The sequence below is a fragment of the Panthera leo genome, chromosome B2 (assembly GCF_018350215.1).
Source record: "Panthera leo isolate Ple1 chromosome B2, P.leo_Ple1_pat1.1, whole genome shotgun sequence".
Lineage (NCBI taxonomy): Eukaryota > Metazoa > Chordata > Mammalia > Carnivora > Felidae > Panthera > Panthera leo.
In genome coordinates this window covers 63,284,564-63,298,549 of record NC_056683.1, presented here as the reverse complement: position 1 = coordinate 63,298,549, position 13,986 = coordinate 63,284,564, and the positions used below count along the sequence as shown (strand labels likewise).

Sequence of the window (13,986 nt, the reverse complement as noted above, 5' to 3'; positions counted from 1 at the left end):
TCACTGGAAGAGAACGTTCCACTTCTTGAAGTACTCTTGGAAGAAGTATACTGCCTCTCCAAGGACAAAGGACCCTGTAGGTGCCCGTGAAAGGCGGATAGAAGCACGCACACACAGAGGCAGATAACCATAGATTCTGCACAGGTAAGGGATTGTTTTTCTGACACAAAGGACATCAGACATAGCACAAAGAAGCTCTACTCCAGAAGAGGAGAGTGGGTCCATGTGGTACCTGGTCCTTTAAGATTTTGAGTTCTGAATCCTAGTCACACACCAGAGCTGTGGTGTAGGGCGTGCTGACTGCCCTCACTATTCTTTGAGGGCTTCCTGAACAAATTGGGGTGTGAGATCCCCTGTCCAAGGATAAGAGAGTGGGGTGGCACCATTTTCCCTCTTACCACTGACATGGTGGGACTTCAGAGAGCAACACAACCGACCCCAGTGGAGGTGGGACCTGCTCACACCAAGCCCCGTCCCTCTGTGCCTGGCAACTGCATATTTACTGGGGCAGGTCTGACCCTGAGTGAGTCCAGCAGTCCTCTCCTCCAGAAGACCAGCACAGGCAGCACCCTGCATGTACCAAGGCTACTGTCATAGAGTACTCCAAAGTGTCACCTGCAGTTCTGGTGGAAACTGGATCAGGCTTACTTTTTTTCTTCTTCTTTTTATTCCCTTTGGAATCAGCCTTATGGCTTTTTTTTCTTTGTTTTTTCATTTCCTTTTCTCATTTTCTTTCTCTTTCTTCTTTTCTTTTTCTTTGGAATAAGGCTTATATATTTTGATTGTTTGTTTTTTTTTCATTCCTTTTCCTTTTCTTTTGGATCAGGTTTCTTTTTCCCCCCACTCTTTTTTATTCTTTTGTTATTTTCTTTCCAGGCTTATTTTAACAAACAAATCAGAGCACACCTAGTTAAAGGTCCAAACACTCCCCACTGCAAGCAAGGAACTCTGCAGAGGGCTGACCAGTCTTAAAGAGCAGCCAAAACCCAATAGCAGAGTGCACACAGCATACACTAGAAACACTTCCTTAAGTGCCAGGCTCTGATCAGTGTATGACCCTTTTTTAATACAGCATTACTCTCAGGCTCAGGAAATATAACAAGCTTTCAAAACATGCAAAAGACAGAAACTTAGCTAAAATGACAAGATAGAGGAATTCACCCCAAAAGAAAGGTCAAGAAGAAATCACAGTCAGGAACTTGCTAAAAACAGATATAAGCAATATCTTATAATGGAATATAAGCAATATCTAAATAGGAATTTAGAACAACAGTCATAAGACTACTAGCTTGGCTTGAAAGAAAAGCACTGAACACACCAGAGAAACTCTTGCTGCAGAGATAAAAGACCTAAAAACAGATCAGGCTGAAATAAAAAATGGTGTAACTGAGAGGCAAAACTGATGGTAAATAGTCACAACAAGGAATGAAGAAGAAGAGGAAAGAAAAGGTGATACAGAAGATAAAATTATGGAAAATAACAATGCTGAAAAGAAGAGGGAAAGAAAACTATTAGATCATGAAGGTAGACTTAGGGAACTCAGTGATTCCATTAAGTGAAATAATATCTGTATCATAGGAGTCCCAGAAGAAAACAGGTAAAAGGGGCAGAAGGTTTATTTGAACAAATTATAGCTGAGAACTTACTTAATCTAGCAAAAACAAACAAACAAAATAAAAACAAAACAAAACAAAAAAAACCCAAAAAAACACACCAGGCATTCAAGTCCAAGAGGCACAGAGAACTCCTGTCAAAATCAACAAAACAGGTCAATGCCACTACATATCATAGTGAAACTTACAAAATACAAAGATAAAGAGAAAATTCTGAGAGTAGTTAGGGACAATAGGACCTTAACCTACAAGGTTCGACAAGTAGGATTAGCAGCAGACCGGTCCACTGAAACTTGGCAGGTCAGAAGGGAGTGACAGGAAATATTCAACGTGCTGAAAGGGAAAAATATGTAGCCAAGAATTCTTTATCCAGCAAGGCTGTCATTCAGAATAGAAGGAGAGATGTAGAATTTCCCAAACAAAAACAAAAGGAGTTCATGACCACTAAACCAGCCCTGCAAGAAATTTTAAGGGGGACTCTCTGAGTGGAGAAAAAAAAAAAATTAAAAAAACCCCAAAGCAACAAAGACTAGAAAGGACCAGAGAACATCACCAGAAACACCAATTCTACAGGTGACATAGCAGCTAATATCTATTACACTAATGGATGTCAAAAGAAAGCGACAGTAGCCATACTTATATCAGACAAACTAGATTTTAAAACAAAGACTGTAATAAGAAATGAAGAAGGGCATAACATCACAATTAAGGATGTATCCACCAATAAGATCTAACAACTGTAAATATTTATGCTCCCAACTTGGAAGAATCCAAATATATAAATCAATTAATAACAAATATAAAGAAACCCATTGTTAAAAATACAATAATAGTAGAGGATTTTAACATCCTACATACAGCAATGGAAAGATCATGTAAGCAGAAAATCAACAATGAAACACCAGCTTTGAATTTTACAACGAACCAGATGGACTTAACAGATATATTCAGAACATTTCATCGTGAAGTAGCAGAATATACATTCTTCTTGAGTGCACATGGAACATTCTCCAGCATAGATCACATACTGGGTCACAAAACAGCCCTCAACAAGTACAAAAAGATCAAAATCATACCACACATATTTTCAGATCACAACTCTATGACACTTTTAGTTAACCACAAGAAAAAATTTTGCAAAGCCCTCAAATACAAGGAGGTTTAAAGAATAACCTACTAAGGAAATGAATGGTTTAACCAGAAAATTAAAGAAAAAATTTTAAAAATACATGGAAACAAATGAAAATGAAAACACAACAGTCCAAAACCTTTGGAATGCAACAAAGGCAGTCCTAAGAGGGAAGTATATTGCAATTCAGGCCTACCTCAAGAAGCAAGAAAGGTCCCAAATATACAACCTAACCTTACAGCTAAAGGAGCTATAAAAGGAAGAGCAAATAAAGCCTCTTGCCAGAAGAAGGGAAATAATAAAGATTAGATCAGAAATAAATGATATAGAAATTAAAAAAAAAAAAACAACAGAACAGATTGACAAAACTAACAGCTGTTTCTTTGAAAGAATAAACACAATGGATAAACCCTTAGCCAGACCTACCAAAAACAAAAGAGAAGGTCCCCAAATAGATAAAATCACAAGTGGAAGAGAAGAGATCACAACCAACATGATAGAAATACAAACAAGTATAATACTATGAAAAATTATATGCCAACAAACTGGGCAATCTGGAAGAAATGGACAAATTCCTAGAAATTCACAAACTACCACAACTTTAACAGGAAGAAATGGAAAATTTGAATGAACCCATAACCGTTAAGGAATTGAATCAGTAATCAAAAATCTCCCAACAAACAAGAGTCAGGGCCAGATGGTATCCTAGGGGAATTCTACCAGATATTAAAAAAAAGACTTAATACCTATTCTTCTCAAACTTTTCCAAAAATAGAAATGGAAGGAAAACTTTCAAACTCATTCTATGAAGCCAGCACTACCTTGATTCCAAAACCAAAGAACCCATCAAAAAGGAGAATTATAGGCCAATATCCCTTATGAACATGGACGCAAAAATTCTCAACAGGATACTAGCAAATTGAATTCAACAGTACATTAAACGAATTATTCACCATGATCAAGTGGGATTTATTCCTGGGCTGCATAGCTAGTTCAATATTCGCAAATCCATCAATGTGATACATCACATTAATAAACAAAAAGGATAAGATCCACATGATCCCCTCAATAGAGGCAGAAAAAGCATTTGACGAAATACAGCACCCAATCTTGATAAAAACCCTCAAGAGAGTAGGGTTAGATGAACATACTACAACATGATAAAGGGCATGTATGAAAGACCCACAGCAAATCTCATCCTCAATGGGGAAAAACTGAGTCTTTCTCCTACGGTCAGGAAGAAGACATGAATGTCAACTCTCACCATTAGTATTTAACATAGTACTGGAAGTCTTAGCCTCAGCAATCACACAACAAAAACAAATAAAGGACATACAAACTGGCGAGGAGGAAATCAAACTTTCACCATTTGCTGATGACATGATATTCTATGTAGGAAACCCGAAACATATAAAAAACCCGAAAGACTCCACCAAAAATCTACCAGAATGTATGAATTCAGCAAAGTGGCAGGACATAAAATAAATGTGTAGAAATCTGTTGCATTTCTATACACTAATAATGAAACAGCAGAAAATGAAAGCAAGGAATCGATCTCATTTACAATGGCACCAAAACCAATAAGATACTTAGGAATAAACCCAACTAAAGAGGTTAAAGATCTCTGAAAACTATAGAACACTCATGAAAGAAACTGAAGAAAACACAAAGAAATGGAAAAGCATTCCATGCCCATTGCCTGGAAGAACAAACATTGTTAAAATGCCTTCAACAAAGCAAGAAAGAATACCCAATGGAAAAAAGACAGTCTCTTCAGCAAATGGTGCTGGGAAAACTGGATGGTGACATGGTGGAAAACTGCCATTCCATAGGCAGAAGATATTTGCAAATGACGTATCCAATAAAGGCTTAGTATCCAAACTCTATGAAGAACTTACCAAACTTAGCACCCAAAAAACAAACAACCCAGTTAAGAAACAGGCAGAAGACATGAATAGACATCTTTTTCCAAAGACATCCAGATGGCTGATAGACAAATGAAAAGATGCTTAATATCACCCATCATCAGGGAAATACAAATCAAAACCACAATGGGATATCACCTCACACCTGCAGAATGGCTAAAATTAACAACACAAGAAACAATAGGTATTGGCGAAGATGTGGAGAAAGGTGAACCCTCTTGCACTGTTGGGGGGAATGCAAACTGCTGCAGCCTCTCTGGAGAACAGTATGGAGGTTCCTCAAAAAATTAAACCAGCAATTACATTTCAAGTATTTACCTAAAGGGTACAAAGATACAGATTCAAAGGGGTACATGTACCCCAATGTTTATAGCAGCATTATTAACAATAGCCAAACTAAGAAGAGAGCCCAAATGTCCATCAACTGATGAATGAATAAAGACGGTGTGGTATACACACACAGGAATATTAGCCATAAAAAAAAATGATATCTTGCCATTTGTAATGATGTGGATGGAGCTAGAATGTATTATGCTAAGCAAAATAAGTCAAAGACAAATACCATATGATTTCACTCATACGTGGAATTAAAGAAACAAAACAGATGAACACAGGAGAAGGAAAGGGAAAAAAAGAGAGGGAAACAAACCACATGAGACTCTTAATAATAGAGAACAAACTGAGGGTTGATGGAGGGAGGTTGGTTAGAGATGGGCTAGATGGGTGATGGGTATTAAGGAGGGCACTTGTGACAACACTGGGTGTTGTATGTAAGTGATGAATCACTGAATTCTACTCCTAAAGCCAATATTGTCCTGCGTTAACTAACTAAAATTAAAAAAGAAAATTTCCTTCATATTCTACTCTTTTTCATTTGAAAAATGGGCATTTATCTTTATTTTCAGAGTTTTATCATAAAGATAAATACTATAATAAACATGTTTATACATATATCTTTACATATTAGTACTCATATTTTTATGATAAAGGTTAACCAAAGTGGGGATGCTAGGTCAAAGGGTAAATATATCTTACATTTATTTTCTAAATCCACCCACCCATTCATCTATTCATTCATTCAACTGATATCTGTAATAACATAGCTCAGAAAATGCCAATATAATACCAGGTTTTAAGGATAAAAAATACCTCAATAAAAGTATCACTTAACTTCATTATGGTTTGAATCAGGTCTTTTCCCATCTAACCAAAACCTGGGCCCTTCTTTATATAGAACTTAATATACGCAGCATTTTGTACAGTTACTTAGAATTTCGCATGCTCAAACGTAAGCTGATAGGCTGGCAATATAACAGTTTAAACAAGAAATATATTTTCATTCACTAAAATATGTCAGAAATGATCACAATTTAATATTATGAATTCTTTAATTTTATACTTTATATGAGAATATAAAATTATATTCTAAAATAATAACCACAAATAAATCTTTAACCTTTCTTTTTTCTTTTCTGACAATAAGATCAGTTTCTCCATTAACAGTTTTAGTGAAAATTGACCTAACTTTTTCTGAGCTATTTTCATCTGAGAAATAGTGAGAAAGATTTTGGCTCCTTAATTTCATTTTGTTCATACTTCTGAAAACCAAGAAATAAACACTATGATTTTATTTTTTATTTCTATAGTTTTTTATAACTTTAAAAAAATGTAATTGTAATGGGTCTATTCAACACCAAGTAAAAACCTTCAATATACTTATGAAAGTACAGTAAGTTAAGTACTATTGCTATTCAAGAACAAAAGTCTAAAATATGCAGGGAAACATATAAATAAAATAATGAAATCAGATTATTTCCGTTAAAACATGTAATATCTGGATAGTAATGTTTTGATACTAGTTTGCTTTTGAAGCTAAGAACAGTAAAAAATAAATCTAAATTGACTTAGAAAGCAAAACCAGATACTGAAGATATTTCTCTTCTTTATTTCTAATAGTGCATAAAATTAATTAGCTTCAGTTTTTAAGCCACATTTCATTATAATTGGGCCTACCCAAAGATAAGCTGACTTTGGACAAATTTAAGGTAATTATCAGTAAACACAAATTCTGGCAATAAACATGGTTTCCAAAAAGTGCTCTTTGTAGGAACTGTAAAAAGAATATGGAAAATAGCCAAAGAAATCTTTGTATTTACCTTTTCAAGTTTTAATTAAAAACGTCAATATTATAAATTAAGAAATTAACTGAAGCTTATTTACAAACAAAACTGATTCTAGAATTTCTAAAATAATAGTGGTAGGAACATACTATATTAATAAATACGTATTTATGAAATTTGACACTAATTTAAAGCAAAATTTCATACTAATAGAAAAGGATTATTTACTTAACCTATTTGTAAACATACCTAGACAGGTGTCTTTCTGGGTTCGTGGCTGTTTTCTTCTGAGAAGGCGCTCATAAAGGACCTGCATGTTGGCCTTGGCTAGTTACAAGGATTGCACACAGCACTAGTTACTAATACTCCTTTTACAATAAAGTTTACTAGAATTTTCCAACCTGATAATAGACTTAGTATTGATCTGACAGTGCAGTTAGATTAGAACACCACAGCAGAGTCTTTCAGTTGGTTAATTAGCTTATTAGAATTGCAAATGATGTACATTTAAGTTTATATTACTTTGTTCTTTTTTCTATTTAAATGTATGAACTACTCAACATTTCATAATCCAATGTTATTTTTATGTTTTAATTTCTTAGACTAAGAATTTTAGAGGTGGCAGGAATCTGAGAAATGAGCTAGATCAACCCCTGCTTTTACAAGTGTAGATACCAGGGCCCAGAAAGTTTACATCATTTGCCAAAGCCTAGATTCCTGAACTTGTGACTCCTATTTCCAGTAAGAGCTCCTTGCACCAAACCCATATTTAACTACACATTATTAAAAAAAAAAAAAAATGTACATCATTCAACTAGTAGAAAAGAAAATGGCAAAAGCAGAAAGGAATTCAAGGTATTATTTTAAAAGAGGGAATAGGGTTTAGATCTATTTTTCAAAGCATGGTAGAGTTTAAGACTTTTATATATACTTATTTGAAAACTCAAGAAAAATATCAAATAGTAGAAGGAAACACAATAAACACCCTTTAATTAAGAACTACTTTATATCCACCTATTAAAACTGGTGAATATAATGATAGTCAACAGTGCTTTATGGAAGTACTCTCTAGTGCTTGTAATATAATTTTGCTAGGATAAAAATAAATAATGTTAATAATTCAGAATATGTAATTATTTTTTTAAATAGTTAATAGTATTTTTTAGATATTTAAAAGATGCATTGAAGAATAAATTAAAATTCACAATAGAAAATATAAAGATGAAAAGTTTAAGAATAACAAATGCTACCAATAAATATTTATTGAAGATGAGTCTTGATTTTAAAGATCCCTAGTAAACTATGATAAGTTATGTGTTGATGCCTATATACTTTATAAGTAACAACAAAAACTATATTGTGCCATTTCATTCATTCATTCATTCATATATAGTATTCAACAAATATATTTTGAGTAGGTAGTATGTGTAAGGTACTAATAATTTTATTCTATCACTATTTAAGACTAAAGTCTAGGTTTGCCTTAGAAGTTGATTTGTGATAAAATATTTTAAGCAAATAATTTGGAATAAAGTTTATATTCATTTAGTACCTAACTTCTGATATTATATATAAGGGCTCTTTTAATTATGATTTTTCTATATTACATGTATAAGGCCAAAGTAATATATATAACATAAAAGCCACCCTTACCCGTAAGATAATTTATAACCTGATAAATAAATGAATTATCATGCTGAATTATATTAATAAATTAGTAATAAAGTGCTAATACTGTGTAAGATATTTTAAATAAATCTTGGCTTTGAAGAGGTGCTTGTTTTAATCATTATGTACTTACCAATAAATAAATTACTTCCTTTTAGAAATATTTTTATCTAACTTAAAATGTGACTCGTGCTTTTTCGTTCTCAAGTATTACATGTTAAATCTATTTGAAAATTATATGCAGATAGATGTCTTCCTTATACAGACATTTATATGCCCATCTCAGGTACAACTCTCTACCTTAAAGCCCCAAGAAGTCCCGTCTTGCTGGGTGAGTTCCTCCTGTCCATCCCAATGTTGAACTGATCACTTATTAAAAGAAGAAAAGTCAAGGTTCTTTAAAGAGAGACCCTATTCTTTCCTCAGTAATTAGCTTAATACCTGACACAGTAGGTGCCCATAAAAGCCCAAGGGAATTACACCATTAAGAAGTCTTACTCCTAGAGCTCCTTTACACCCTCTGCCTTTTGGATGTCCTCGTTTTTCCTTCCTACTTATGCACATCTGGTTCCCTTCAATCACTCTTTCAAATGAAAACCACTTTGTGTATACAGTCCCAAAGCTAGTAAGGGACAGAAATGGCTCCAAACATGCACTCTTAAGCACTACAAGATAATGCCTCTATGAATTCTACTACACCATTCAACATCCAAACTACTAACAGATTTTTCTTGTAGAAATACCATTATTCATGGCTTCTAAGTTTCACACTGCTTCTTTTTAGAATTCTATTTTTCAGGCACTTGGTATTGTCCTTCATCAATGTTGTAATTTAATAATTTTGTACTTTGGTCATTAACCAAAATTTATAATGTGATTCTAAGAAAATGTGCTGGAGTTCCAAAAAAATCAAATTAAAAAATATATGAGCATCATTGTTCCATGAATTGAGGATAGTGATAGTCTAGATTAGTTCTATTCTACAAACATTTCTTACATGTTCAAAAGAGAACATTTAAAAAAGTTGACTTTTGAGGCAGTGGTTTCCTACAAGATTTTCCTAAGAGAAACAGAAGGATTCTAAATACACAAAATAGCAAGGAAAAAGAGTATTTCAGAGAGAGTAATCAAAATGTTTCTACCATTTTTGTCTTGGGAAAGAATACATGAACAAAAAAGAATAAATTTTCCTATTGTTTGTACATCTGTATATACATTGGGATCCTTGAATTAAGTATTCTAAGTAGTCAACTGAGTGATATCTGTTAATCAAATCCACTGGAGTAATTGCTGATAGGCAGTGGCACAATATCAGCATTTTCTCACAGCTGAATTTAAGTGACATACAAATCATTACATGTTCTTACAATTCTTTTATATCCCCAAATAGGCAATTATAATAATAGGCTAACTAGTCTCAAACCCAAGAATTATTTTCAATAACAGTGACTATTTTTAAGAATGCCTCAATACTGTTAAAAGACTGAGATCCTTGAGAAACAAATAAACAAAGAAAACTGATTAAGTAAAATTTAAAAGTAATTCTTGATTTATTCAAGTATATAATGATAAAATTAATTTATTCTGAGAATTTTAAAATGTGCTTATTATGATGAACTATTAGCTGATGTTTGAAAAGAAAAGCTTATTAAGCTAACATAAAAGGTCTGAATAAAAACCTATTTTTGCTAATCTCCAAAATTTATCTTCTGTGAAATATGTGCAAAAGCATTCTGTATACCATTCTACAAATGGTATGCAAAATCAAGACAAGATCATTTTTTATTGTGTACTGTAACATATATGCAGATATTACTGCTGGACTAAAACCAAGATTGATTATTTTAATGATTTAAATAAATTTCAGAATGTTAAAACTGAGTAACATTATTATTCTCTGAATTAAAAGAAATAAGATCTGAGATCACTTAGAACCAAATGTATATAAAAATGATCCAAGCACCTACAATCTGCTTAGACTTAAATATTTGGAAGTACAGATTTAGCTCATCTCCCCATGATTTTGTAGAGAATTATAACATTTGCTATCTAGTATGTTTTCTGGTTATATTTTAATAGGAATGGTGTACTGACATATATTTTTTTAAAAATCTATCAAAAGACTCATTTTAAACTTAGAACCAAGAAGTTATTTCTTAATAGCATAAAAAGCATTTTTAAGTTGCAGAAAGTAATATCAAGGGTCAAAAAAGATGGAATTGAGAAAGAAGTAGAAGTGAAGCATATAAACACTGTAGTTTTAGTAAAGAAAAGCTATGGCAAAGCTGATAACTAGCAAAATGAGAATGAAGAGAAGACTTCAACTATAGATTAGGTCTGGCTACTTTTAACATACCCAGTTCTAGTTTCTGACAAGAGGGAATCTCTTCTGTTACCGTAATGAAGTAGCTGTGCAATCCTTTGAAGGCTAGCAGCAAAGTGGCACAAAGTGTATAATGGAAATGATACGCATGATGTAGGAAGGAGTCTGCAATGATGAAGCTGCAACCCTAAACAAAGAATAGATTTGGGATATACAGTATTAGTAACCAAAAAATACTACACTTAAAACTTCGAATAATAAAGGAAAAATTCTAAACATTTACTAACTATTCTAAACCATAAAAATTCAGTAATATTTTAGAGAATTGCTTCTGTTCATACAAGTAATTGAAACATATAAAATGTGACTCTAGTAATTTAAATTACAGTGGGCTTTTTTTTTTTTTTTTAATTTTTTTTTTCAACATTTTTTATTTATTTTTGGGACAGAGAGAGACAGAGCATGAACGGGGGAGGGGCAGAGAGAGAGGGAGACACAGAATCGGAAACAGGCTCCAGGCTCCGAGCCATCAGCCCAGAGCCTGACGCGGGGCTCGAACTCACGGACCGCGAGATCGTGACCTGGCTGAAGTCGGACGCTTAACCGACTGCGCCACCCAGGCGCCCCTACAGTGGGCTTTTAAAACAAGCAGATTAAATTATGGTTTTTGAAAATTGGAGATTCAAATTACATTTGCACTGCAGGACAGATACTCTGCTTCTATAGTATAAGTCCCTTTCCTTTTAAGGAAATATTGGTTGTACTTATACTATTGCAAGCTGAGTCTCAACTCTGGCAACTGTTCTTTACAAGCTCCTTTGGAATCATTTTACCAGTTCTGTTAAGGGAGAAAGAGGTGATAGTAACAAGTTAAAAAAGGCATTGTCAAAGATCTTTATCCATTAAATCTGGTTAATCGTTAAGTATCAGGTTAGTTTTCACAATTAACAACTGGAACCAACCAATTTGTTAAGATCATATTCAACTAGATCTGTAAATTACTGAGTTCAAATAATTAATAACATAAACATCACATTCACAGATACAACAGTTAAAAAACACTTCATTTAAAATAAGAGGAAAAAAGGATGCATAAGTATTTCAATTCTTACGTCTGGTGATAACTGTTTTGTGTAGTTTATACCAAAGACCACACTTTCAAGAGTAGGAATCACAGAATCTTTGTTTTGTGCTGGTGCATTTCTATTTAGCCAAGTTGTCTTCACAGGGCGAGGAAAGCTGGAGAAATAATTATTACATTATTATTGTCCTAATAGCCTATTTGAATGTTGAATACTTACAAAAGAAAATCTTATAAAAATAAAGAGCAAGGGTTTTGCAAAGTTATAATTTCTAAAGTATTTTGAAAAATTTCCTTTAATAACTGAAATCATTTATGAAAAGACAAAGAATATATAAAAAATCAAGACTAGATGCCTGAGATAACGTCTCCATAACTGGGTTTTAGGAAGTCTCAAAGGATTCTAAAAATAAAAACAGTGTGGAATCCAAGTAGTTAAATGACAAATGAGGATCAAGCTTTAATTTGGAAATACTAATCTGTCAGAACTGGTACCAAGTTCATAAAGTTAATCAAATATGGATTCTACTTATAGAAATAGCTTCCCACTTAAATATAGAAAAAGAAAAGCTACTAAATCTATTTGTTGCCTCTATTTAGCAAAAACAAGGTATTTCCTTTCTCTTTACGATAAGCCTATGAACCCTATTAAGACAACAAGTTCAAGGCAATTAAGTTCAAGGTACTGCCTCAATCATATATGAACTATTGTTAATATTAACATTACATTTAATATACCATAAATTCTATACAGTAAAAGGCATATTCTATTTGAATGTTTAAAGTCATATACAATTTTGAGATAAAGTATTGGTTAATTATAAGTAGCCCAAAGCATTTGGACTGTTTGACAGTTTGGCAAAACGGAAAAGACAGGAATGAAAGTCAATTCTGCCATAAGCAGAAAGCAGTCTTCATTTGCAAAATCAATTTGCTTTGCAAAAATTAAATATCCACATCCCAGCAAAGAAGGGAGTTGCAAGTCAATGGTAACTTACATTTGCCACAATGTGTTTTTCAGAACTGAGTCATAGAAGTTATACTAGAAAAGTTCACATATAAAAACATTACGTAGGGGCACCTAGGTGGCTTAGTCAGTTAAGCGTTGGACTTCAGCTCAGGTCATGATCTCATGGTTCGTGAGTTTGAGCCCCACATCGGGCTCTGTGATGACAGCTCAGAGCCTGGAGCCTGTTTTGGATTTTGTGTCTCCCTCTCTTTCTCTGCCCCTCCCCTGCTCATGCTCTGTCTCTCTCTCTCAAAAATGAATAAACTTAAAAAAAAAAAATCTAAAAACAGATTATGTAAAAAACAAGCAAAGAAAGAAATCCTAACCCCACTTATTATAAGTAATTGATTTAATGTCTGTAGTTGTGTTGATCATAGAAATTATTTTAAATAAAAATAACATTTAAAAAGATGATATTTGTAAAATATTGTTTCATTTTGTTTAGAGGAGAAAAAAGCCATTTAATAAAACCTCAGAAAAAACTTGTCAAAGCATAGTGAGGAATGTTACCCTTAACGTGACCCCTCTACTGGCATGCACCAGCAATAAGCTTTTCTTTACCCCTTCCTTGCTTCCCTTCTCAGTTCCAGGAAAGGAAAAAGGCAGCAAAAGGTGCTGCATCTTTCATGGCAAAGTTCTAGCCACAACAGAGGGGAGATCAAGGCCCACGGCAGCTAAATAAAAGAACAGCAACCTCAGCTGTTGTGGCATCTCATTTTCTTTTCCAGTCACTAACCAGAGCCAACAGCTAATCCTCTTGGCTTCTAATTCTGAGCCAAAAATGTCTTCTTCCAGTGGACGGTCTCTAGGAGATGAGCTGCCTCTTTCTCCTACTAGTCTGTGGCAAAAACTGCTGCATTGCAAGAGGAAGCACACATTTAACTCACTAGGATTAGTGATGTAAATTATTTGGGGCCTTAGGAAGCAACATCAATAAGATGAGCTAACCTCTATAAATTGTTTGTATATTTCTCAGAAGAGAAATTAAGCCAATATTCTAAAGAAAAAAAATGGCTGAAATATTTTAGTTAGAGATTATTGAAATTACAGTAACAAGAGATTCAGAAAACTACAGAAATATATTTTATAAATAAACTTTTAGCATTAAAACCTAACAT

The 13,986-nt window shown here is 33.5% G+C and overlaps 1 protein-coding gene across 7 annotated transcripts in view; it reads right to left on the bottom strand.

Moving 5' to 3' along the window:
- Positions 1–13,986, bottom strand: part of FAM135A (family with sequence similarity 135 member A) — a 120,564-nt gene that overhangs the window by 66,806 nt on the left and 39,772 nt on the right. For 6 of the 7 annotated variants that reach the window (XM_042939138.1, XM_042939142.1, XM_042939139.1 and 3 more), the window contains 3 exons: positions 11,891–12,017; positions 10,812–10,965; positions 7,037–7,114 (listed from right to left, as the gene is read on the bottom strand). In XM_042939138.1, coding sequence (XP_042795072.1) covers positions 7,037–7,114; positions 10,812–10,965; positions 11,891–12,017 — 359 coding nt within the window. Of the gene's footprint in view, positions 1–7,036; positions 7,115–10,811; positions 10,966–11,890; positions 12,018–13,986 lie in introns of those variants that run through there. The other variant, XM_042939143.1, reaches the window with a different exon arrangement.